This window comes from Glarea lozoyensis, assembly GCF_000409485.1.
Source record: "Glarea lozoyensis ATCC 20868 chromosome Unknown GLAREA2, whole genome shotgun sequence".
In the NCBI taxonomy this organism is placed as follows: Eukaryota; Fungi; Ascomycota; class Leotiomycetes; order Helotiales; family Helotiaceae; genus Glarea; species Glarea lozoyensis.
Genome location: NW_007360994.1, coordinates 1954332 through 1978306, shown reverse-complemented (window position 1 = coordinate 1978306; position 23975 = coordinate 1954332). Strand labels below are relative to the sequence as shown.

General features: G+C 47.0%; 11 protein-coding genes across 11 annotated transcripts; 5 read left to right on the top strand and 6 right to left on the bottom strand.

The window, feature by feature from the left end:
- Positions 1–386: 386 nt before the first annotated feature.
- Positions 387–596, bottom strand: GLAREA_03975 (uncharacterized protein; the record flags this gene model as incomplete). The annotated part of the gene is made up of 1 exon (XM_008084228.1): positions 387–596. The coding sequence occupies one exon, from the start codon at positions 594–596 to the stop codon at positions 387–389; it is 210 nt and encodes a 69-aa protein (XP_008082419.1).
- A 336-nt stretch (positions 597–932) lies between these two features.
- On the bottom strand, positions 933–2421 carry GLAREA_03974 (Protein kinase-like (PK-like); the record flags this gene model as incomplete). Its single annotated transcript, XM_008084227.1, has 8 exons — positions 933–1171; positions 1220–1298; positions 1349–1705; positions 1758–1857; positions 1909–1952; positions 2009–2138; positions 2219–2266; positions 2366–2421. 8 exons carry the CDS (start codon positions 2419–2421, stop codon positions 933–935), a joined length of 1053 nt encoding a protein of 350 aa, XP_008082418.1.
- Positions 2422–4429: 2008 nt separating this feature from the next.
- Positions 4430–7300, bottom strand: GLAREA_03973 (uncharacterized protein; the record flags this gene model as incomplete). Its single annotated transcript, XM_008084226.1, has 1 exon — positions 4430–7300. One exon carries the CDS (start codon positions 7298–7300, stop codon positions 4430–4432), a length of 2871 nt encoding a protein of 956 aa, XP_008082417.1.
- A 509-nt stretch (positions 7301–7809) lies between these two features.
- On the top strand, positions 7810–8652 carry GLAREA_03972 (HAD-like protein; the record flags this gene model as incomplete). Its single annotated transcript, XM_008084225.1, has 4 exons — positions 7810–7854; positions 7911–7923; positions 7977–8438; positions 8486–8652. The coding sequence occupies 4 exons, from the start codon at positions 7810–7812 to the stop codon at positions 8650–8652; spliced, it is 687 nt and encodes a 228-aa protein (XP_008082416.1).
- Positions 8653–8828: 176 nt separating this feature from the next.
- Positions 8829–9349, bottom strand: GLAREA_03971 (Mediator hinge subcomplex-like protein; the record flags this gene model as incomplete). The annotated part of the gene is made up of 3 exons (XM_008084224.1): positions 8829–9088; positions 9139–9259; positions 9308–9349. 3 exons carry the CDS (start codon positions 9347–9349, stop codon positions 8829–8831), a joined length of 423 nt encoding a protein of 140 aa, XP_008082415.1.
- A 251-nt stretch (positions 9350–9600) lies between these two features.
- Positions 9601–10416, top strand: GLAREA_03970 (uncharacterized protein; the record flags this gene model as incomplete). Its single annotated transcript, XM_008084223.1, has 1 exon — positions 9601–10416. One exon carries the CDS (start codon positions 9601–9603, stop codon positions 10414–10416), a length of 816 nt encoding a protein of 271 aa, XP_008082414.1.
- A 1417-nt stretch (positions 10417–11833) lies between these two features.
- Positions 11834–12778, top strand: GLAREA_03969 (Glutathione S-transferase (GST), C-terminal; the record flags this gene model as incomplete). Its single annotated transcript, XM_008084222.1, has 4 exons — positions 11834–11867; positions 11923–12201; positions 12340–12505; positions 12586–12778. 4 exons carry the CDS (start codon positions 11834–11836, stop codon positions 12776–12778), a joined length of 672 nt encoding a protein of 223 aa, XP_008082413.1.
- A 456-nt stretch (positions 12779–13234) lies between these two features.
- On the bottom strand, positions 13235–15699 carry GLAREA_03968 (uncharacterized protein; the record flags this gene model as incomplete). Its single annotated transcript, XM_008084221.1, has 5 exons — positions 13235–14629; positions 14680–14892; positions 14942–15368; positions 15426–15533; positions 15608–15699. 5 exons carry the CDS (start codon positions 15697–15699, stop codon positions 13235–13237), a joined length of 2235 nt encoding a protein of 744 aa, XP_008082412.1.
- Positions 15700–17522: 1823 nt separating this feature from the next.
- Positions 17523–18548, top strand: GLAREA_03967 (P-loop containing nucleoside triphosphate hydrolase; the record flags this gene model as incomplete). The annotated part of the gene is made up of 1 exon (XM_008084220.1): positions 17523–18548. One exon carries the CDS (start codon positions 17523–17525, stop codon positions 18546–18548), a length of 1026 nt encoding a protein of 341 aa, XP_008082411.1.
- Positions 18549–20129: 1581 nt separating this feature from the next.
- GLAREA_03966 (uncharacterized protein) lies at positions 20130–20434 on the bottom strand (the record flags this gene model as incomplete). The annotated part of the gene is made up of 2 exons (XM_008084219.1): positions 20130–20201; positions 20255–20434. The coding sequence occupies 2 exons, from the start codon at positions 20432–20434 to the stop codon at positions 20130–20132; spliced, it is 252 nt and encodes an 83-aa protein (XP_008082410.1).
- A 639-nt stretch (positions 20435–21073) lies between these two features.
- On the top strand, positions 21074–23840 carry GLAREA_03965 (Protein kinase-like (PK-like); the record flags this gene model as incomplete). Its single annotated transcript, XM_008084218.1, has 4 exons — positions 21074–21553; positions 21622–22554; positions 22612–23382; positions 23436–23840. The coding sequence occupies 4 exons, from the start codon at positions 21074–21076 to the stop codon at positions 23838–23840; spliced, it is 2589 nt and encodes an 862-aa protein (XP_008082409.1).
- Between the last annotated feature and the right edge of the window lie 135 nt (positions 23841–23975).

The following is a 23975-nucleotide window of genomic DNA, read 5'->3' as shown; positions in this document are numbered from 1 at the left end:
CATTACTTAGTTACTCAACACAGTGGATAGACAAACTCACTAGTCACGAAGTATTCAAATTACAGGAATTCACTGCCCATTACCCTCTTACTCTCGAACATCCTCCTCCTCTTTCTTTGGTACCACCCTACTTTCTCACACAGCATTTCAATTTCACACCAGATACTAACCCATCACATAACATCACATCACATATTCACACCCACGTCCACATTCACATCCACACCCACATACTCCCTTCACATCACACACGCACATACTCCCCTCAAAAATCATTCACCATCCACAAACCACAAACCAAGCACCACAATCCCCATTCAATTCCATTCAATTCCATTCAATTCAATTCCATTCCGAACCCCTTTCTATTCAACCCAATCCCCAAATTAAAATACACTCTGTTCCTCCATCGGCGTATCGCCACCCTCTCCCATGCCCCCTCCTCCGACAACCCCATCTCCTAATCCATCACCACCATTCGCCGCCGCCGCCGCCGCTCGTTGCGCCTCGTTTTCCACATTGTGATAATCAAGAATCTCCGAGTACCTAACACGAAAAGAACGAGGGCCAAAAGTCAGAATGCGTTCGTTATTCATTTGAATTTTTTGTCTTTTTTTTTGATATCCTGAAACCTGATACACCGTGACAAAGGAAAGGTAAGGAAAAATATTGGTGACATGAAAATTCGTGCTTCCTCTCCAGAGAAAGAAAAACACAAATTTAATGTCTGTGTGTGCGTCTCTTGAGACTCCCTTAAATCTCTTATTTCGCCTCCGCAGAGTCCCAAACTTTCAGGTCAAGAAAGCAAGAAAAGAAAATAAAAGGGGAAATCTCAAAAGCCATAGTGTATATCCCGTCGAGAAGAATTGGATTTTTGTGCAACAAAGGGAGAGGACACAAAAAGAAAATGATCAAGAAGTACACTACGGCTTTCAAGAGGACTCTGCGGCTGCTTGCTCCGCTTGCCATTCATAAAGTTGCTCGTACATCATTATTTTCCATGTGTCCACCGGTAAGTCTGCGTCATTGAATGACCAGTCAAACTTCTCCTCTGCTACGGGTTCGTCGGTCGGATCGTGGTATGGGGAGAGATATTCGTGAGCGAGGGCATCGGCTGCCTTGACTCGCTTTCGTGGATCGAATACAAGCATGTCCTCCAACAATTCGATTGCTGGTAATGTTAGCATGGAATGTCTGATTCCCAGGCTCGAGGATTTACCTTGAGGATCAGCATTGCGGAATTTATCCTTCAATGGTTGTCTTTCTCGCTTTGGTAGAGATTGGACGAATCTTAAGGTCTAAAACATGATTAGCCTCCCAAAGTGATTACAACTCCCTCAAATCTTACGTTCTCACTCGCAATGGTGTGGATAACATCATCTGGTGGGGTACCCAAAAGCTCAGTGATGATGGAGAACTGGTTAACGTGATCCTTTCCAGGAAACAATGGTTTGCCCTCCAACATTTCCGCAAAGATACATCCCGCGCTCCAGATATCAACCTCGACATCGTACTTTTGCCATGTAAGCATAATCTCCGGTGCTCGGTAGTATCTTGTAGAAACATATCCGGTCATCTGGGGATCTTGTAAACGGGCGAGACCGAAATCGCAGATCTTGAGATCGCAATTCTCGTTGACGAGGATGTTGCTAGGCTTAAGATCGCGATGGACGACACCTGCAGAGTGGACATATTTCAGGCCACGCTGAAGAGGTCAGTACAGAAATAGATCGTAGTTTGCACCAGACATAACCTACGAGAATCTGGTATAAGAAATATTGAATGAACTGCTTCTCAAGAGGTCTGGAAGTCAAGAGACGATGGAGATCGGTTCCAAGGAGTTCAGTAACGAAGTAGCTGCGAGATGATCAGTAAAACACTCCAAGCGTGTAGAAGTGGCTTCCATACATATCCTCAAGTGGAGAAATAAAGATATCGCTGAGTGAGATGACCTAACACGAAATCAGCATCCGACCGAAACCCCCACCATCCGGATTCGTCTGCATACATTCTCATGTTTCAGATGCTTCAACAGCTTCAACTCGCGGTACGTTCTTTTCGACAAGACCGGAGTCGAGAACGGCTTCATGATCTTCTTGACCGCGACATTCTGTCCGGTGAGGTTATCTTTGGCAGAGCTATAAAACGAATCGCGCACTTCAAGTCAGCCTTTCTAGCCCCCCAAACAAATTTTTCGTGCAGAGAAAGGATCGCGCACCATACGAGTCCGAAAGCACCCATTCCAACCGGCTGAAGATCCGAGTATCTGCGCGAGAGAAACAAGAGTTAGCATCGTGGTGCACCCTGCGCGTAGCCGTCGCCCTATCTCGCTCGTGAGTCTCTGCAGATGGGCTACCCCGCGTACCTGGAGGTGATCTCAAAGGTGGTCCCAAAGATCTGGGCTCTGACGAATTCCGCCATGGTTGCGGCGAGGGGCAGCGTGTAGTAACGAAGGTATAGATATCGCTGCTCAGGTTCGCGATCGTAGGTGGTGGTGGTTTTAGGAAGGGTTGGATGGTGGTCGTGTCGTGGCACCCGATGGTGAATGGGGAATGGGTTTTGCAGTGGAGGGAAAGCCGAGCAGGTCGAGAGTCGGCGGCTGCTGGTGCTGTGCTGTTAGACGATACGAGTAGGTCGGATGCGACTCGGGCTAGTCAGCCTCTAACCTTACTGTGCACGACTGAGCAGGCTCACGACGAATAGAGATGCGCACACAGGCTCCAAATCCACAAGTTCCACGCGCTTGGCGGAAGGCGAAAGGGGAGACGAAGCTGTTGGTGCTGCTCTTCCTTGTGAAGCACTGAAGCGATCGAGGGGTGCCGCACCGCCACGAGTCGAGACGTGCGATTATTGTGTTTATTTATGTCGACCGATATAAAAATTTATTCACTCGTCGTTCGGGTGGCGACTTTATCAGGATGGCAAAGTGGCCGGACGAGAGATCCGGTATCGAGGTTGGAGACAACAGGATGTCTCTTTTTTCAAGCTGGATCAATCAGGCAGGCAGACTGGACCGTGAGGATCTCCGAGGGGTAGATTGGATGAGTTGTGAAGTATCTTGGGCGGTGGGTAGAGGGACGGATGAAGTCTGGCAATTGGACTCAGCAAGGCACCGATGATGATCATTACCTCTACCAGACCAGAGGGAGCGGGAGTTGTTAAGTATCTTTTCTAGAACGCTTCGGCTAAGACAACTAGAAAGAATCTGGGCTTGTCGGTATCACGAAGAAAGGCGTAAAGCAGGGCATTATTTGCATTATTCTTGATACCGTCGAAAACCACCGTAAATGTCGTGCTGCTATTGCGGTGAAATAGAGGGGTCATGTATCGAGGGGTACCACAACTTCCTTTGTACCACAAATACACCCCTTTCCTGGCCACTACCTCCTCTTTTTTATGTCTCCCACACAATCATTCCCTATCAAAAGCCTCACCACAAATCCCTCGTCCTTCCAATTCCCATCACCACCTCCGTTTGCTGTCGCTGCAGCCCAACCTTCCAAGCGGCGGCACAACCAGGTATTCTTTCCCACCTACGTCATTGTCTCCTACGATGCATGCACCTATACTTGTATCCATGGTGCATTCTGAATCCTCCATTCTAGAGACCACATGCAATTTACACAATCATGATAAATCGGCAGGTATGGCGGATAGAAGTTTCGTATTCTTATACATTGTTTCCTGAGCTTTTTGGGTCCAGTTTCCCGTCTTGGTGGATTCCTTGGGACAAGAATCCTCTTAACGCCGAAATCAATCTCCAGACCGAAATAAAACCACAGCTCAACGAATGTATCTCCTGAGAAATACCAATAGCCGTAAGATCTTTTTCATTTTTCCTCTGGTTCCATTCCTGTTCTAATAACTGTCAAACTGTTAGATCCAAATAAATAACAAAACAACTCTCATCACATTATTTCAAACACACATCCCATCCCTCCCACCATCCACAAACCCAATTCCCAAATCTCCATGCCCACCAGATCGAAAAACCGATCACGGAACCCCGGGGATCATCTCCGCCGCACGCTCTAACCCATATCCAGCCTACTCTCACCCCAACAGCACGCTCTAGCCCACATGAGGCCTATTGCCATCCGCGCTTATGGGAGCGGTGTATCAAAGTGCATAGTCCAGGCCTCGCTTGATCGGGATCGAATGGCGGGCACTTGGTGGAGATTTCTAGAATTGTCACGGGAGACTCCGGATGATTCGTTCAAGAAGCATGGGAGTGTGGCTGATGGATAGGCGAAGCTCAGGGAAATATATTATGCTTCATGCTAGATAGGTAGGTAAGTATATTAAATTCGGATACAGATGCCTCTCGACTCCAAAGTCCTATGCTCCTAAAATGCCAACATGATGTTAGACCATGCAAGAACCCCCAAAACAAACGCCAGTACATGATTACGCAAATTCAGTGACCTTCCTATCTATACACTTCCCGCCTGGGCTCATCGCCATACACAACAACAGAAGCCTCTCGTGCTCGTGGAGCTTCCCCATACCCGACTTCGACTGGCCTTGCCCTGGGTGGTGCATCCCCGTAATATCGCTCCTCGCCAGCAGGAGGTGGCAAGTATTCTCTTCTGATAGGCGGCGCTTCCATAGGTCTTACACTGTATTCTCGTTGTGGGATTGGAACCATCTCCCTCCGCGCTTCAGCACGCACGCTGCCAATGTACTCTCGCGGAGGCGCCTCAGGACGTACACTCGACATCCTACTCACGTATCCCCGAGGAGCTTCATATCCAACATCTGGTCGTACACTCATTGCTCTGGTATCATAGTCCCTCAATGCGTCTTCACGCGTCTCATATCTGATTGACTCGGGTCGAGCAGTTGGCGCTCTGATGTACTCGCGAGGAACTTCTTCTCGTGGCTGATATCTAATGGCTTCTGCGCCTGGTCGAACACTCGGAGCTCTAGTGAGTTCACGAGGCGCATCTCCCCGGATTTCATATCGTACGGCGTCTGGATGTACGCTGACTGCTCGTGGGTATGCTTCTCTCTCACGTGCGACAGGCGTTCGGGTTGCATATTCGCGAGCCGGCGCATCGTACTGGCTAACCACCCGTCTCTCAGGAACCCTGGTAGGTGTATAGTCTTCTCCTGGTGGTGCCATTGTTGGTGGTCGAGCAGAGTATTCTCTTTCTCGATAAGCTCTGTAGTCAACAGGGGGAGGCATAGCAAATTCTGGTTGGGTGACGATTCGCCGAGGGACAGCTGACAATGGTGATGCCGGTCTTCGATAAATAACGCCATCCTCTTCATACTCGACAGCTCGTCTGGGGGTGGACCGGATTGACGGCCGTTCGTAGATGACTTCTTCTCGGTACCTTGTTGGAGTGATAACTTCTTCGCGGTACCTTGCTGGAGGGGCTACTGAATGTCGGACTGATACTGGGGCTGGGTCGGGATCGATGTATTCTCTACCATACTCATCCACAACAATCCTGACTGGTTGTCGAGGAGGCGCCATTACTGGTGATCTTGGTTCACGCATTATAGGCGACCTGGACCGCTCACGATCTGCATCCGGTCGATAGATCCTTGGCTCCTTAACATAGTATCTGGCTCTCTCCGTAGAACGCTCATCATCTATGATTGATACAGCTCTAGGTCTGGGGAAATCACCATAGGCCGGCGAAGCAGGCGAAAGAGGTCGTCGAGCGAAAGAGTCACTGCTGACTCGTCTATAACTATCATCCTCTCTTGCAAGTCGGCGGATCACAGGCTCTGGCCTGCGAGTTTCGGTCTCATATCGTACGTCCATTCGCTCTGGTGGTGGAGGGCCGCGAGGTTCTGCATAGCGATCTCGTTGAGTTGAACGATCAGGTTCGGCACCATCCGGCTGATATCGAGGCTGATCATCATAATTGAGCTCAGCGGCGTATTGGCCTACTTGTCGTTGTCTCTTCTGTGGTCTCGGCAGAGGTGCAACTGCATACGGAGAAGTTGATCTGGGTTCTGGTTTGATGTAAATAGAATCAGGTGAGTCGCCACTGTTATTGGCCTTTCTCTTCTTTTTCTTGCCTCTCTTCTTTTCTCTTTCGGGCTGCTTAGCCTTTGGAGAGCTGTCTGTACTTGACATTCCCCCAATCTGATTTCTTAGAGCAGTGATTTGAGCAGGTTGGCCCTCATTAGCATGCAAGTTGCCGCGCAAAATTGGAGGGTCTCTTGCGGTAGCCAACGGAGATACTCGAGCAGGCTGAGGGGCTAATGGAGAGAGGTTGTGGACACGCATAACAGGTGGAGCTGGACCATTGTCAAAAGCCTGTCGAAGAAGCTGATCAGTCGTACTATGTACAATGGCTTGGTCACCTTTTCGAGCAGAGGGACCAGGCTCGTCAGACGTGTTTCTTCTCTCCGGGCCTACCTCTGCGCTCTTCCCAGCGTTTTTCGTCAGTGTGCTGCTCATGGCAGCTCCTACCGATTCCATACCTAAACCTGGCAAATTGGAAGAACTGTACTGAAACTGTGACTGTGAAAGTTGAGTATTGGCTGCTGGTTGATTATTTGTGGATAGCGAATTCATATCTTTCTGTGCACCTCCAACGCCATCATTTGCAGATTGAGGCTCACCAGATCCTCTCTCAACAGGTGCTAGACCTTGTGACTGAATCTCTACTGGCTCTTTTTGACCCTGTGAAGAATTTGACCACTGAGAACTGTCATGCTGGCTAGAATAGAAAGAATTCTCGTCAAAAGAATCAGAATTATCTGCTGGGGTATCACCAGTCGCCATTGCTGGCTCGGTGTGGGCTGCAGAAGAGGGATTGACAAGAGCTTGCGCTTTCAACAAGACTTCAGAAATATCAAAACTAGGAAGTGACTCAGACGTTTGAAGCAAAGCTTTCGCTTTCTGACGCTGGTCTTCGATCTGGTCCCTCAGTGACCTCTCGAGCCTCTGCCTTTGTAGATTCATCTCAGCCTTTATAAGATCATCAGACTTTTGTAGAAATATGGGATCAATCTCGGATTTGCCAGACTTGGGCGCGTGGCCATTGGCAGATGAAGTAGGCCGGTTGTTGGTGGAAAATGGAAAGTAGGAGAGCTGGTCTTGGGGTTGAGTCGCTGTGTATGGCGATGGTTTCGCGATGTGGTTCGAGTTCGGAGTGGAATTGGTGGGTGACGAGAGATGGCGCGTCGAGTTGGACGACTTCGCAGCGAGGTGGGGAGGAATTTTTATTCGAGGATGTATGCCTGCGAGGACAGCATCCTTAAACTGTATTATTCTTTCGTACTCCTTAATCTCACGCAATTCAGCTGCAGTTAGAGAATCTCCGTTGACAGCCATTGTCGCAACTGCCCCTTGGGCCATTGCTTAAGGGAAATGTCTAATCAGTAATAAATATATGGTTAAAGAAATGCGCAAATGTACAAGCCAAAAGTACGAGCAAATATTACGGCTGATGCTGGTTGTCCACGGTGACGTGGAGTTGTGCTGATGGGAAGAAGTCTAAAGACATCTAGAAAAAAGACGCTCGAACTCGTGTCCTAGTTCCGCGAGGTGGTTTGTCCCGATTTCGTAAAGCGAATCGCTACTTTACTAGGAAGGATGCAGTGAATGATAACGCCACCCCCATTCTGTCACCAAGTCACAGTTTCCTCGGCACAGTCAGTCAGTCATACCTCAAAGACAATTTGCTTGTAAAAGTCATTGATACTTATTGCATGTTTCGTTTCTTTCCAACCCGTAAATATCTTACTTCTTCAATTATTCTTAGCAACCTTCAATCACTAGCAATCAAGTCCCCTATACAATATCTCTCTACGTCACCCGTACCTAGACCCCACGCTTCGATCATGGGGGACTCACGGCCAGTTTTCTTCTTTGACATTGACAACTGTGTAAGTTGAATTTATATATCCGAGCATCGTGAATAGCTACTAACATTTATATGTAGCTCTATCCCAAAAGTCAGTCCCATGAACTTTTGTCTTCCATATGGGATTTTACTCATACCATCTAGGCCGAAAAGTCCATGATCATATGACGAGACTAATCGATGACTATTTCATGAAGCACTTAGAGTTAGACCAGCAAGCAGCCTACGACCTTCATCAGAAGTACTATAAAGACTACGGCCTTGCGATTGAAGGGTTAATCCGTCACCACCAAATCGATGCGCTCGAGTACAATCGCCAAGTCGATGATGCTCTTCCTTTAGAGGACATCATTCCCCGCGATCCAGAACTGCGCGAGTTGTTACTGGATATCGACACCTCGAAAGTCAAGCTATGGCTATTTACTAACGCCTATGTCACTCATGGAAAGCGGGTTGTAAAGCTACTTGGGGTCGATGATCTCTTCGAGGGTATGACATTCTGCGATTATGGCAACCTTCCAATCGTTTGCAAGCCCTATACGGAAATGTTCCAGAAAGCTATGAAACAAGCTGGAATACAGGAAATGAAAGACTGCTATTTTGTTGGTAAGTTGATTCATTCCAAATTTGAAGTTTCAAGCTCACGTATGCAGATGATTCTGCTCTGAATTGCAAAGCGGCAGAGAAGCTTGGGTGGAATACCGCGCATCTTGTAGAGGAAGGCGAACCACTGCCTGCGGAACAGCCCTGCGAATACCAGATACGCCACTTGACAGAACTTCGAAAGCTTTTCCCACAGTTCTTCAAGAGCACATCATAACCAAGCAAGATAAGGTATTGAATGAAGGAAGAAGTGTGCGTAGACTGAGCTGTCGTTGAATAGACGGTAGACACCCTAGATATCCTAGTATACATCCATAGATGGACCAACCCAATAACTCCCTGGGGTATTCCGAACGCCATGTTATGCCAAATTCCTCTCGTTCAAGCCGTAGATCAAGGACGTTTGATGCTGCGAATAATACCCTCTAGCTTCGTCAAGACCTCCTCCTTCTCCTTCAAAGCCTGTTGTCGCTCTTCTTCCGCAACCTTCAACTCCTCTTCCAACTCCTTCATCCTCTTCTCCTGATCATTTTCGCTATTTTCAAGTCCAGGCAGCATTGATATTAAGTACTCAATTTGTTGCTCTTTCACAATGAGATCCTGCGCAAGCTCTGTCTGTCCCGCCTTGAATTGATCTGCCGGTAAAGGGTCCACTGTTATTGCATCAGAATCACGTCGTTTGCTCCTCATACGTTTATCGTACCTTCTTGAGGAGCCCCGTCATCGTCTTTCTTCGTGTCTCGTATACTGTCTTTCGGGCTTAACGTCTTGAGCTCGTGGTGTTTGTTAACGAAATGGACGGATGCAAGAAATTGTGTCGCGAGCTGCAGAATAATCAGTCAGGTTCGCAGTCACATATATGGTTCTATTACCTGGTCAACTGCATCTTGCAGTTGTGTCAGTCGGTCTGCCATATTCAATGTGGTTAAATTTGGACGAGGCTGATATTCCGAGGAACTTGAACGGAGGGGTGGTTTTAGCGATGCGCGAGAAAGCAGGGTGCATGAAGCCTTGGCAAAGCTTCGACCATCAAAATATTGTTCCCCTTGCGATGATTTTCACGACATGACGGTTTCAACGTTTCCAAAGACCATGCAGAGAGTGTGTATATAGGATTCTCTATCATGGAGCAGAGATAATTTAGGTCGGCGGAATCACCACATCAATGCTCTGGACTCGTCAGTTCAGATGGCTACCCCATCTCAAGCAGCCTACGCATTCACTTCGACGATATGCGACAGACACCTCGCCCGAATCGCTCATATTTCCTGAACCTCAAAGTCCACATCACCGAGACCTTCCGAGTTTCTTACAATATGCAACTCGAGTTGAATTGAGTCCTACTAGCAATGTCTATGTTGGAACGCACTACGAGTACACCGTACAAAACACTCTACAACAGATGGGCATGTCCCTAACACGAATGGGAGGGAAATCAGACTACGGGATCGATTTGCTAGGCACATGGACACTTCCCACAGTCAATTATCCGCTGAAGGTCTTGCTACAATGCAAAGCAGTCTCCAACAAAGTCAAACCTGCCGTCGTTAGGGAGCTTGAGGGTGCGTTTGTCGGAGCACCCTCAGGGTGGAGAGAGGATGGTGTGTTGGCATTTTTAGTGTCTTCGGGACCTGCGACCAAGGGCGTGCGAGAAGCAATGGGAAGGAGTAGGTGGCCGATGGGTTATATATTTTGTGATCCTGAGGGAAAGATGTTGCAGATGCTTTGGAATCGAAAGGCTGCTGAGGAGGGATTGGAGGGTGTGGTAGTGGAAACGAGGTATCCTTTGGGTGAACGGGAGTCAAAAGAAGTGGTACTTACGTTCAAGGGGACGCCTCTGTCGCTACCACAAACATCCTTGGGAACTTCGAAGCCAGCGGCCAAAGCTCCTACACGTAGTGTCCCAACGACTCCTGTGGTATCTACGACGGAGGCTATCGCTTCAACCATCGAAACGGAAAAAATTGGCAACATAGTTTGAGGCGATGGCAGAGGTATCTGGAGTTCGAAACAAAATATCAAACCAATTCCTCCACAGCTCATTTATATTTATTCTGGCCCATACGAGAAGTTTATCGGGTGATTCAAGCCTTACATCCCGTACCAAGCAGCCCGAAAGGTGTTTCCTCCAATGTGGCACTTGCCGAATGCCATTGCACTCTTGTTGAGCACAATGTGGGCTCTGATGGCGGAAGTGATGTGTATGGAAGGAGATACTAACACAAGCTCTAGAAGGTCGATCGATCTCTAGAGGCAATTAGCAATGTTGCCCAGGGTATTAACTACGCCTTCACATTTCAGACTATAGGCTCTGTGATGTATTAGCTCAACTGCGAACTAAGAAGCCAGTTCATGGGCTCGGTTTGGCGAGAGAGGAGGAGTGCTCACCGCCTCGAGTATACCTGGATCAAATCGACTTGTCCATTCTTCTGTGACGGGACAAAGCAACATATAGGGGCTGCATTTGGGTTGGGTGAGCACCTGACCGAACGGCTACAAGAATCAACATCCAAAACTGCCAGTCGAGCCCTATACTGAGAGACTAATGATCTATCAAACACCAAAATTTCAAAGGATTCACATTGTCATCCGCAGCTGCCCTTGAACACCTCTCACCGCCGGGACGTCTGTATTATCGAAACCACTCCGCATTCCGTATAGCTCCATGCTCGTGTGCCTTCGATTGTATACTTCTCTACCAACAAAACTCGCTCAACACGTATCTTCCAGCCTCATTGTTCATTTTTGAATCTTGATTATCAATCTTGAACCCCACTAGGCCCCACCTTTGATCAATTCTATCTTGTGATTGATCTTGCAGGCATAATGGAGACTGCAGATATATCACTAGCTCCGTATATTCGGGCAGTGATATCTAAGCATGACAAATTCTTGTGTCATCGACTGATTTCTGTTTTACGTGCCGGATAAAGTAAAAGATCAATTTAGTAGATCTTCACATATGGTAGGTTTCTATAGACCTGAAAGGACGTCGTATCCACAGTCATTTACCTGATTTTCTTCACTTAAAGTATTTCCAGATTCTATTGACTTGCGAGGAAGAACTATGCGATTGAGTCATCTCTACATTGAACAACCCAGAGACTCAGGATGATTACACCCAGTACCTTATTGTAAATCACAATTTGTGTTTAGGTTATGATTGTGATATACTGAAGCGGATCTCATGCGTTTGCCAGACCTATAGATACCTTCAATCTGCCGCTGCATACGTGTATCTGCCGGGGGCTTTTCACGTCTTATCTGGGGATCTATAAGTAAAGATATAGCTTGATCATGAGTAGGGTAGACATCTTATAACTCAGATAACCCGCCCTCTTGAATAAATCTCAAACTTCACTCAATTTTAAACCCCATTCCCAATCCTCATCCCCAAAATGTCACTTAAACCAATCCACCTCTACACCCACGGTACCCCCTTCCCCTTCCCCTCCCTCCCCCTCTCACCCCAAACTGACCCTCCCAGCCGGCGGTCCCAACCCCTGGAAACTCGCCATCCTCCTCAGCACCCTACAAATCCCCTACACACAAACCTTCGTCCCCTTCTCCGACATCAAAAAACCCGAGTACCTGGCCATATGTCCCAACGGCCGGGTGCCAGCGATCGTCGACCCGAACACGAATGTTACCATGTGGGAAAGCGGCGCCATCATGGAGTACCTGGTTGAGACGTATGATAAGGAGGGGGAGTATTGGGTGAAGGAGGGAGGGGAGAGGTGGGTGGGGAAGAGTTGGTTGTTTTTTCGTGAGTTTTGTGAATCCCCTGTCGGAAAGAAGAAGGAAAAACTAGAAATATGGGAGAGTGTGATGGATGTTGGAAAATGAAAAAGATGAGAAGAAGTTAAGAATGGGGAATGAGTATTAGGCTAACAACGAGAAATAGAAATGTCAGGACAAGGTCCCTATTTCGGCCAAGCAATCTGGTTCACGCGGTACCACTCCGAAAAAATCGACTCAGCGAAACTGCGGTATATAAATGAGATATACCGTGTATTCTCCGTCCTTGACACAGCTTTAGAAGGAAAATCGTATTTGGTTGCTGAGAAATGGTATCTCCCCTGCCCTCTCTTTTCCCCTTCCGAACCTTGACCCCACCCCTCGATATCCTCAGGACTGATACAGACTAAAGTACGATCGCGGATCTATCGTTTATACCGTGGAACTACCATATTCTGCGTCTTGAAGGTGTGGATGTGGCGATGGTGGAGAAATCGTATCCGCGGTTTTGGGAGTGGCATCATAGGTTGTTGGAGAGGGAGGCGGTGAAGAAGGTTATGAGTGAGAGGGAGGGGATTATGGCTGAGGAGGCGAGAGGGAAATAGGTGGATTAGGGAGTGGAATGGATGAGGGGAGGAGGTCTGTGAATTGGTGTGAACGAAATGACGGAGAAGTTTGTTGGGGTTTACAGGTTTCTGATTATGCATGTTGAGCCCCTCCAAGAACGAGTAGGGTCTCCCATCTGTGAGAAGAGAAATTGAATAAAAGCTCAATTTCAGGCATGGAGAACCGAAGTATCATCGTCAGACTCAAGTCATATCATTCAATTCATCAGAATCCAATCATTCCAAACTCATTATTCATAAACTCCGCTATCAAACACACAACGAGTACTCCAACACCCAAGCGCCACCCCGGAGAAAGTCACCATCCAAAATGCAAAATTCATGCTATGCTATCCATCCTTCCCTTATCGAGTGATATCTATCTTGCTTCCATTTCCAATACAACTCTATTCACACTATCATCATTCATCGAACTTGCTTACTGCCTCATCATATCTAAGGTGATATCGGTGTAGCTGTAGCGTCTTCTACTGCCCTCGCAACAGCGCCAGATCGAGCATCGTGATCAACTTTCTTGGGGGAGATTGAAGCTTCAGCCCATTGCCTCGATTCAGGAGCTACAATTGCCGCTGGTAGCACGATCTTGGTGGGAGGCGATGCTACTTTTGTTGATCCATTGGCATGCACATTTTTATTAGTGCTTTCATCGTCCAATTCTTCATGAAACTTCGCAGGATGCGGAGGCTGGTGACTGCTAGTCGGTGATAGGATCTCCTTGACACCAGGGGCACCGCCATTAGCTTCAACAGCCTCTGCATCAAATAAGCTTTCTTGATAACTTTCCTGAGTCCGAGGGCGATTATCATCCTTAGTCGAAGGCCTTGATGAATCTATAGACTTTTCGTTCTTTGTAGAACTTGGTGGTGTAGGATAATTCTCTTTCTGGGTAATTTTCGGTAGTGTAGACCGCGAGCTACCCCAGCCGGCTTTCTTCTCGCCCATCCATGTACCCCAACTTCCCAAGTACGCACCAGCTTTACTTCCAACACTTTGTGCAGTTTTCTTCGCGCCATTGAGATCTGGTCCAGCAAATCCAGGGCTTGGGAGCGGCGTTCCATTTCTCTCGGCTTCTCGCCTGGCCGCTTCATGCTTTTGCTTTTGACTCTCCTTGTACGCCTCCATATCAGCGTAAATCTTATTGAAGACAGTGCTAGCTTTCTCTTTTCCGGCGGCAATATTTCTTCCTAAAACTTCCTTTCCAACATTGAATCTCTCATCTAAATGAAATTCCTTGACTTGTTCAGCAATCCGGCGTTGGACGTCGTCGATTGTGAGGCCACCAGCACAGGGGTGTTTGGGCGGCACAATGTCGAAAAGATGCGAATCAGTATTCCTTTCCCAAATCCGATAATTCTCACTTCTTGTCCAGGCTTCGATCCAATCATGACCGAAATCCATTGCTGGGTCTCCTTCGACTTCTGGAAGCATTGCTCTGGGATTATGAGCATTGTGAACGAGATAATTGTGGCACTTTACAGAGGATATCAAGGATAACAGATATTCTTCGAACTGAAGACGGATGAATTCCTCCGACCCGACATATCCCATGGTTTTCGGCCGCCCAGGATTAGCATCGTCCCACGTGTCGTTCACAGACTGTGTGAGGAAATCCATCCATCGTCGATCGGCTGCCGAAAGAGTGAGCGCCGCTCTGAGCGAGCTCGAGGTGATATTTATAGTGCTCTCATCAAGATTGATAAGAATATCGCTGTAACGGTCTTTTTGTTGTAGAAGTAGAGAATTCGTGGATCCAACAATGTACGATTTTGTGCCATAGTCTGCAAGTATGTCGAGCTGCTGCAAGGGTGTATATGGCCCGAATAGACTTCCCTGAACTTTGTTAGCACGAGAATTAGACCCTGCGATTTTCCATTGCTTACCTTTCCGAAAATTTGAAGTGGTAGCCCCATGTAGGACAATAATGAGCCCCTGTCGCTCGTCTTCAAACTGGTTGGCTTAACTAGATGTCTCTCGTAACTGTCCAATTCCGGATCTGCACAATCCTGGAGATTTCGTATTAAACCTGGTATTAAGGATATCAATGAAAATTGCATCATGCACAGTCTCTCGCATCTCGATCCGAAGAAGAGCATCTATATGAATGTTAGCACTTGTCGCTGCTCGCTTCAAACTAAGAGCTACCTTTGGCTGCAACAGACAGCACTTGAACAGCACTAATGTCTGCCATCTGAACTCCCTAACCAGCTCCCGCAAACTCATTCCTAGGTACTCCTCCCGGTCTTCCTCGGCCAACCCAACGCCCCTCTCTTTCTCATCCTGAAGACTCTCCTGGAACCGCTTGAGGATTTCGGTGTCGGTAAACTCCCGTTGAGCAAACCACGCTGTTGTAACCACGCTCAATCTCTCCCTAAGCATGCCGAAAAACTGGGGCGAGTCGGCAATCACAACCACGGCTTTTTGCACAGTCGAACGGGTAACATCGGCCGGCCGATTGATTAAAGAAGATGCATCGAGTTGCCTCGTACAAGATATACCGAAGAGAGAAGTTGCAGGAACATTGTCGCGGGCCGGACGTAGAAGAGTGAAGTATGAGAAATCCTCCGAGGCACTTTGAATTGAAGTCAGATGTGTTCTGCTTCAAGGCTCAGGGGGTGGGTATATTTACGCGTGCGCACCATCACTCAACGCCATGAATGGCAGCAAAGGCCAGTCATGGTCAACTGCTGGGTCTGATCCCTCTGGTGCACCGAACCAGTTCTCAACCTCTGGGCCTCTATAAATGCTCGCGTCAGCCTCTTCCCCAATCCAACATCTGGCATTCAGGGCCCAGCTCAGAGAGTCACTCACCTGGCATGGTGGAACCCAACAACCGTCACTAAAGGAGTAAAACCGTTTGATCCCGTCGCCGCCGCCTCCGTATTCGTATGTTTGCTATCCATTCTGCCCAAAGTATGTGTGTAATGAGGCGAGTTTGTCCCAATTCCAAGAACCAACAATGCTCTACCAATCCTTTTGTTCCTCGAGTAAGCCCTCAGTCGTATCCACACTTGCTCAACGCATTGTGCCCCCTACTGTATTCCCTGAGTATCGCGGCAGCTCGTCGGAATGCTCGTCGTTGTACGCGGAATTATCGTGAGGTTCGACAACGGGGAGCCTTTCCCAGGGTCGGGGAATATATGGAGGGGTTGCAGACTGGGAAAAGCACGTCCTCGAGGAGGCTGCGAGGAAAGTCCAAATACTCGGATTTCCTGGAATCTGGTTGGGAAACGTGTGCTGGATGCAGACAAGCAGATGAATATGTTTGTTGAACGGCAGAAGACGTATGAATGGGGTAGGGAATGGATTTCTGACCGCTCAGTTGCCTGCTCACCTCGATGTATCTGGTTCCGCTGCAGCAATAAATCTGCAAAGCCAGCGAATGCCACGCATGGATGTGAGCAATCAGCGCGTGGGAGGAGCAGGACAGGGGTTGCACGCCCGCCAGATCGGCAGTAGGGAAATTGGTACGCAGTCACGTGAGGTTAACACATCCAGAGCAGAGGACGAAGGATCATTCCAAGTCTCCTTCGGCACGTCAATATGGACAACGTGGGTGATAGGATGGTGAGCTGCAGATGCTGTTGAGCTGGCAATTATATTCTCCGAGTCTTCGAGGCGGTGTCTTTGGGAAAGGTATCTTCTTACGGCTAAGTAGCTCATCTAGGCAGGTCTGTTGGCTTTGCCACGGGAAGTATTCTGCAGCGGATCCATGGACCGGTGTGGGAGTACATGGCAAGGTATCTACGAACGATATCTATGGCTCGAGGGCCATATGAAGTATACCTGCATGGCATTAGGACCGGCTTATGGGGTGGAAGAATGGTACGGAGCGGCCCTGGATACAGCCGATCAATGCGACCTTGGTCTAATTTGGTCAATTGGGATTTGCCATGAAGTTATTGGCTCAAGTGGAATTCTTTTGTTTTCGTGTTGAGCCAATTGTTTGTAAGTCTCTTCTTAGACTTCATACAACTTGGTTTGGTCTAGCGAGCTGGACGCGTTGAATCTTCATCGTTGTTTCATTACAAGTAGATTCTCACAAGTTTGCCTTAAATGCAACTCTGATCTTGTTGGTTAATTTAGATCACATTATCGAGGCTCTAATGGTGTGGATAACTAGAGGTAAGCCTTCACTGCCCAGAAGTGATGTAGATTGTGTCTTCTTCTGGGTAGTAACTTGCGAGCTTCGAAAGACATAAGACCACAAGACGTACATTCTATCTCGTCGAGCAAAATCTTGAGAGAGCGTCTAATGAGGTGGCCTGTGTTAGTGTCAGATAAGCAATCTTCCGTTCCTAAGTTGTCCTGCTTACTGACTCGAGACCGGCTGAAGAACTGATATTCGAGTATGAGAGAAATTCACTACAATTCAAGCATAAGAATGGTGTAATTATCACTTCTGAGATATGATAGAATGCGACCAGATATGTGGTGACAAATATGACATTACTACCTACCACGAGGTCACGCCTTTCGTTTGTACTTCACCGACCATTCGGATGTACTTCACAGACCGACGACCAACCTGCAACTTCCATATAGGCAGTTCACCTCAGCCAAGCGAAACCATACATATGTTTCTCAACGACAGACATATGTTAACATAAATAAACTCGTATTATACGAGTCGAGTACTGCAAACCGTAAGGGCGACTCCTTTCCATCTGTAACATTCTTGCGCACACGAAACCATCAACTCCTCGTGGGGCTTACCAACCCCAAAATGACAGCCAACCAACCTGAGAAGTTTTATCTTCTCACTTACCCTCGAACTGCATCTAATCTACTCGTTCGAATACTCAACCTCAAAGAACAATCCAACATCCTAACCAACAGTCGCGGAGGATATTATTTCCTAGAAGTCGGAGAAAGACAACTCAACCCTCTCAGAACCCGCAGCGCGCATATCGATGCCTGGACAGAAACAGAGCGGAAAGAACTTCTGGATTGCTACCAAGCATGTTTTGAAACCCTGGATACTCACATCTCAGACTCCTTCCAAGTTGGAAAATCGGTGTTCATCAAAGAACACATTCCGTGGATCATCTCCCCCGCTGCCGATTCCAAACTCGCGTTTCCATCTCATCCCACCACCTCACCACCCATCTGCCTCACTCCCGGTACACAATCCAAATTCAACGAAACCCTCTTCTCAGATGAATGGCTCGGATCATGGAAACCCACCATCCTCATCCGCAACCCTATCCTCATGATACCCAGCCACTACCGCGCCGAAGTCGATCTCAGCAGTCCCGAAGAAATGGCCGCCAAAACCGCCGTGCAAATGGTCAAAATGAGCACAACCATGAGTCGAGCGCGCCAATTATACTCTTGGTTCCGCACTAAATCACCTCTCTGTCAATCACCTGACGCCAATGGCGTACAATGGCCCATCATTCTGGACGCAGACGATATCATCACGAATCGTGGACTTGTGCGTAACTACGCGAAATTAGTCAATCTAGACCCTGACAAGTTGCAGTGGGAATGGGATCCCATATCCCCGGAACAGGAAGAGCAACTTGGGGGTGCGGAGAAGAGGATGAGAGCTACGGTTAATAATTCTAACGGGATTATTGGGGGAAAGATTATGAAAGGCGTTGTGCTTGAGGAGGAGATTAAGAAGTGGAAGGCTGAGTGGGGAGAGAAGGAGGGTAAGAAGGTGGAGGGTTGGGTTCAAGCTGATATGGTGGACTATGAGTGGTTGAAGGCGAGGAGATTGCAATATGGTCTGTTTTGTGCTAACTAATGGCGTATGTGTTGAAGCGTGCGTGATTTCTTTTGCTGTCTACGGTAGGTATGGGATTACACGTACTTGCTTTCTGCTTCTCGCTATGCACTGGCTGTAAAACATCATAGCAATTTATTTACCTAGGCTCTTTTAGCCTCACCAAACCAATCGCACGCTGCTCAAGCTCAATACTGCAACATTTTCAACTCGTACCGATTACTCAACCATTTTCTTACACGCTGGGGTTCTCTAACCTAGCTCTTCACTTTCAACTCCGCCTCACTCGTTCCTTCCCACTGCCTCTTTCATCCGTCGGGACTTAACGCGCCTGTGTGACGTACACCATCTCTGCGACCTGGTATTCGGAAACGAGGAACTAATGCACGATCCATCGATATACAACAAAAACCCTTTGCTACCGAAAACGGACAAGCAGCGGGAAGAAGGCGGAAACGCGGAAACTAATGCACGATTATCGACGTGCAACAAAAAGGCCTGGTTCTAAAGATAGATACTTTAGCAGAAGTTAGTAAAGAGTACACCAGCGCCCGTGGAAAACTTTCTGTAGCAGCCACGCCAAAATATGTTCAACCCTCTACTTCGAACGGGAGATTTTGACCTGATAAAAGCAACCGTGGACTAAATATTGGAAAATATGTTTACATCCTTTTCTCTACCTACAAAATTGTGTATTTAGAAGTGGAGAAAATTTTTAAACAGTTCTACTAGGAGCTTAGGTTAGGTTTCGACGGTTTAGAAACTCATTTCTTTACAATGGATGTCTCTTCTAGTTTCTCGTCATTCCAGATTTGTATGTTCTACGGGAAGAAGTCTTTGAGTGTTTGTCCAGGGGTAGTTTTTGAGGATATAGGATTGTGTTCAAGTAATTGATTTAATTCTATTCTGGTAGTCTTCGTGGTCTCCATTTTTTCTGTTGAGAACAATCGAGACCATAGGCAGTGCCAAAGTTAGTGTCTAGTATTTACAACATTATTTGTAACATTATTTGTCCTCCTATTTCAGAACAATTTCGCGACGTCGAGTAACAAAATAACTACGTTACTCACAACAAAGACTTATAACCCACCCATCATACTATTTCTTCTTAGTTTCGCTAAAGCACGCCATGCTCCTTTTACAACCTCATATGGTGAAATAGAACATACCGAAGATGTGATCAAAGAAAACACTTTATGATTTTGGGTTCAGTTTCGTATTTCCCCATCCGGAATTACCTAGTAGTGTCAATCGTCAGGCTTTACTCATGTACAGCAGCGAGACAGCTTATGCCTCGTTTTAAGAAATCTCAATGAGACTGTGAGCGTTATTCATCTAAGAACTTCTAGTATTTAATAGTGGAAGAAATACGGACAACAACTTTACTTGGCACGAAACTAAATTGTTGACTCGCTCGAAGAGAATGGCCCATAAACGAGAAGAGCGCAACGCGTCTCCAATGTCATGGCCTCGAATTAAAGGTTGATATGTCTTCATCTTAACACCACGTAATGCACGCTTCATAAAGTCGTTATTTCCACCTTCCATCAACCTCTTCTCCTTCCATCCCTCCCCCATTAAGTCCTCTCCTGCGAAGGCTTCTCATCTACATCTTGCTATTTCGTCTGCCGAAAGACGTCTTGGTGTTCTGACTGTATATGTATTGCGCGACATCTAATGTTTTATCTTAGTTTTCAATTGGACATTGTAAATTGAGGTGTTCTTACCATTATATCGTACGCTCCAAAACCGAAGTTTGATCTCAACATGGCGGTCAATTTCCCTGGATGCACACTTCTCCCTGGGATTTCTATGGATATTTCCTCGTTCTTGTCCGCGAATTCTGCTGGCGCAGGAAGAATTGCAGGTGTAGTGTTTAGTCTTGTCGCAGGAGCAAGTGTAGACATTGTGTGCTCGGAAAAAATGCTCATGATAAGGTGTAGAATGTTTGTTATACTAGAAGATGCTCTAGATAAATTGTTCTGTCGGTGATTTTCAACAAATTTCCAATATCGGGGATTATTTCTGGTGGGTATTTATCAGAACATTCCTCTGCAGCCTTGAACAACATCCATTTTCGTACACCGAAATGTACCACACAAATGACACACCTTACGTTTTAATTATCCCCCGGAAAAGTGCAGGTGGCTTAGCCTGAGCTCAGGTTCTGGGGCTGAGCCAGTGTCATGCAGCAGAGGATCGTGTGTCCTCGTGTGTCAGCCTATCGAAATAAATCAGGGCCGCATCCATGTGACAGTGGCGGTTAATTATTTCAGCCCACCGACACCGACAGAGACTCGAACTGACCAACAGTGGAGGTTTCAATGGCTACACCATGAGGCTTTCAATAAGAGGCTCAATGCCTGGCACTCCAGATGTATTGCACCGCCCTCAATTGGACCTCTTATGAACAATAATGGCACGACCTTATAGTGAGGCCCCGATCAAGGGCTTTGCGTTTCTTCTTGCTGTTTCTTTTATGCCAACTCTTATGACTCCTTGCGCAAGACAAGAGACCAACGGAGAAGCTCCGAAAGGACCTTACAATGCCTCCATTTGTAGATGATACCCAGCGCTTTCCTTTGGTTCAGGCACAGTTACGGCCCAAGGATTCGAATTCTAACCGCAATTGCCCTGCAGGAGTTGATGAGTCTGCAATTCCAGGCCAGAATAATAGCGATAAACCTACCGAGTCACTATATCCGTTGAGTCTTGACATTCAGGTCCGCCGCCTCCTGGAACACAACAGTCCAGCTGATGCTGCCAGCGAGGGTGTGGCATACGATACTCCCGTTGTCACCAATGACTCCCCAAACTTAATTCTTGGTAGTAGCGACACTTTTGATGGGAATTCACACTTCAAGCAGCCTGGACATAATGTTTCCACACCCTCAAGGACAGAAGATTCATCCAATTTTGACTCGTCGAGGGGATACGAAAGCTCATCGAGCTTGAACCCATCATACCCGACTGTAGTTTGCTCTGATTGCGGCTTAGACATTGATGACGGAGACAAGGACTCAGCTGTGAGTTATTTCGTATTTTATGCTTTTACATGTTTCACATAAGGTATCGAGTCTAATAAGTGATCTAGTCCACTTCCGAGTTACCAGATTGCTGGAGCTCCGACATTGAGTCAAATTCTTCTGGAAAGAGAAGTAAATTACCTGTAGTCGTTCCCTGGAACACACCATCAGTGAGAAAATCCGAGATTCCTCACACGACCCTCAAACCTTCAAAGAGCGATGTCAGTGACTCGGGCGACGCATATTTCTATGCAACCCAGAATGCCACGGGCGTGAGAGCTTCTAAAGTGTGGCCTGTCTTGGATGATATTGATGAAAAGCGTGAGAAGCTGGCTCTGCAGGACACATTTTTTGAAGCGCTTGTCAGACCTCATGAGGAAAAAAAAGGCTTCTTTCCAAGGGCATATTTATCCAAGCTCGTCACCGAAGACTGCGTGTATGAAGAGCTGACCAGGTGTCTTGAGGACAACCACAACCCAAAACAGATCAGAGCATACGCCCGCACCATCTGTGAAGAGAGTCCTCAGCTACGAGACGAGGATGACATTCGTCCACCGAAGATAAAATCGTTCAAAAAGATCTTTGCAATCCTGGTCTTGATTGAAAAAACATCAAGCATTCTGAAATTTCTAGATCCAGAAGAGGGCATCAATGATCTAGGCCTTCCTTTAAGAAAACTTCCCAAGGGGGCGAATGGTTCGAGGTTCGAGCTCCGGCTAGCAAAAAATCCATCTAGGAAGTTGGAGTGTTTTAGGAACTGGACCATGTCCAGCGTGAAAGCATTTGAAGAGTGGCAATGGACAACTGTGTCTCCCTTCTTCTTCAAAGGATCATGCAAAGACGTCCGTCATTGGCCTTTACAACCATCTGCTATGCTACCATTCACAGTGGACGGTCAACGTGGTGACGGAAATGAATACCGAACTGAATTCGAAGGTGGTTACAGTCATGTCTTCAAGGTTGAAATTCATCCAGAACATCACAGTTTCAGCTTGCCTAGGGTATTTCCTCATGAGCCCAAACACACACTGTTCTAGTTGACTAACTTTAGTATATAGAATCAGTGGTTTGCGATAAAGCGTTTAAATTCGAACAGCAAAGAAGATTTTAAAAAAGAAGTGGAAATGCTCAAAATGTATAGCGATGACACTCGATATCCTCACCTGATATCATTACTCGCCACATACGAGCAGTTTGGTATATATTATCTTATATTTCCATGGGCGGATGGCGACCTCAATTATTTTTGGTCAACTCTGCGACCTGAACCCTCGTTGAATATGAAAACTGTCAAGTGGTTTGCAAAACAGTGCAAGGGAATTGCCCACGGTCTACTCAAAATCCATCACTACCGGACGAGCAATTCGAAATGTCAGACTGGGTCTCATCATCACCCTGAAACTCATGAATCTCGATTCGGACGTCATGGCGACCTGAAACCAGAAAATATTCTCTGGTTTTCTGATTCTGATGGGGGTACGCTGAAGATATCCGATTTTGGCCTTTCGGAATACAGCACACATCACAGCAAGTCTTATAAGCCAAAAAGCAAAGTTGCAACTTCAATGTCTTATAGACCTCCGGAGTGCGATCTCACGGGTGGCAAAATCGGTCAATCATACGACATCTGGACGCTTGGCTGTTTGTACTTAGAGTTTATCACATGGCTATTGGGAGGCTGGGAGTTGGTGAAGAAGTTTGAGAAAAAACGAATGTCATTCGATCCTATGTGGTGTGACATGAATACAGATACTTTCTTCGAGATAGTTAAGGTTCACGGCGAGCGTTCAATAGCATTGGCAGCTAGGGTAAAACCCGCTGTAATAAATGTAAGAAATTCTCTTTCTCAGAGTAACCGGCCATTCACTGATGCTTCGAATAGTTTATGGATGATCTTCACGCGCACGAAAACTGTACCGAATTTCTACACGAGTTCATCACTATGATAAAGTTCAACATGCTTACGGTCAAGCCTAAGAACCCTGAAGAGAAAGGGCGGTTCACAAGTGATGAGATACATGTCAAGTTGACATCTTGGCTGAAAGAAATTGAGAAACCAAACGCCGGGTTGGATTACGCTTGCAAACCAGCACCTCGCCACAACTTTTCTCAAAACTGCGATGACGTGGTTGAAATTGACGTTACAGACACGGCACCAGAAGTGCTTAGTAACAAGAGATTTCCCACCTACGATGGGCCAGTCCAAGAGAGATCATATCCAAGTCACCTTTCTGTGCCAGAGAGTCCAAGGAGGCGAGGGAGAAATAGAAGCTTTCACGACTGCTAAAACATACCTAGTGACTTGTAAGACTTTTTCATCTCGGATCATTGCAGTTTACAAGTTGGCCATTCATGTTAAGAGGAGTTAGGCGGAACAGGCTGTTCATAATGTTGGAACCATGTTGGAATGTCTTTGGAAACT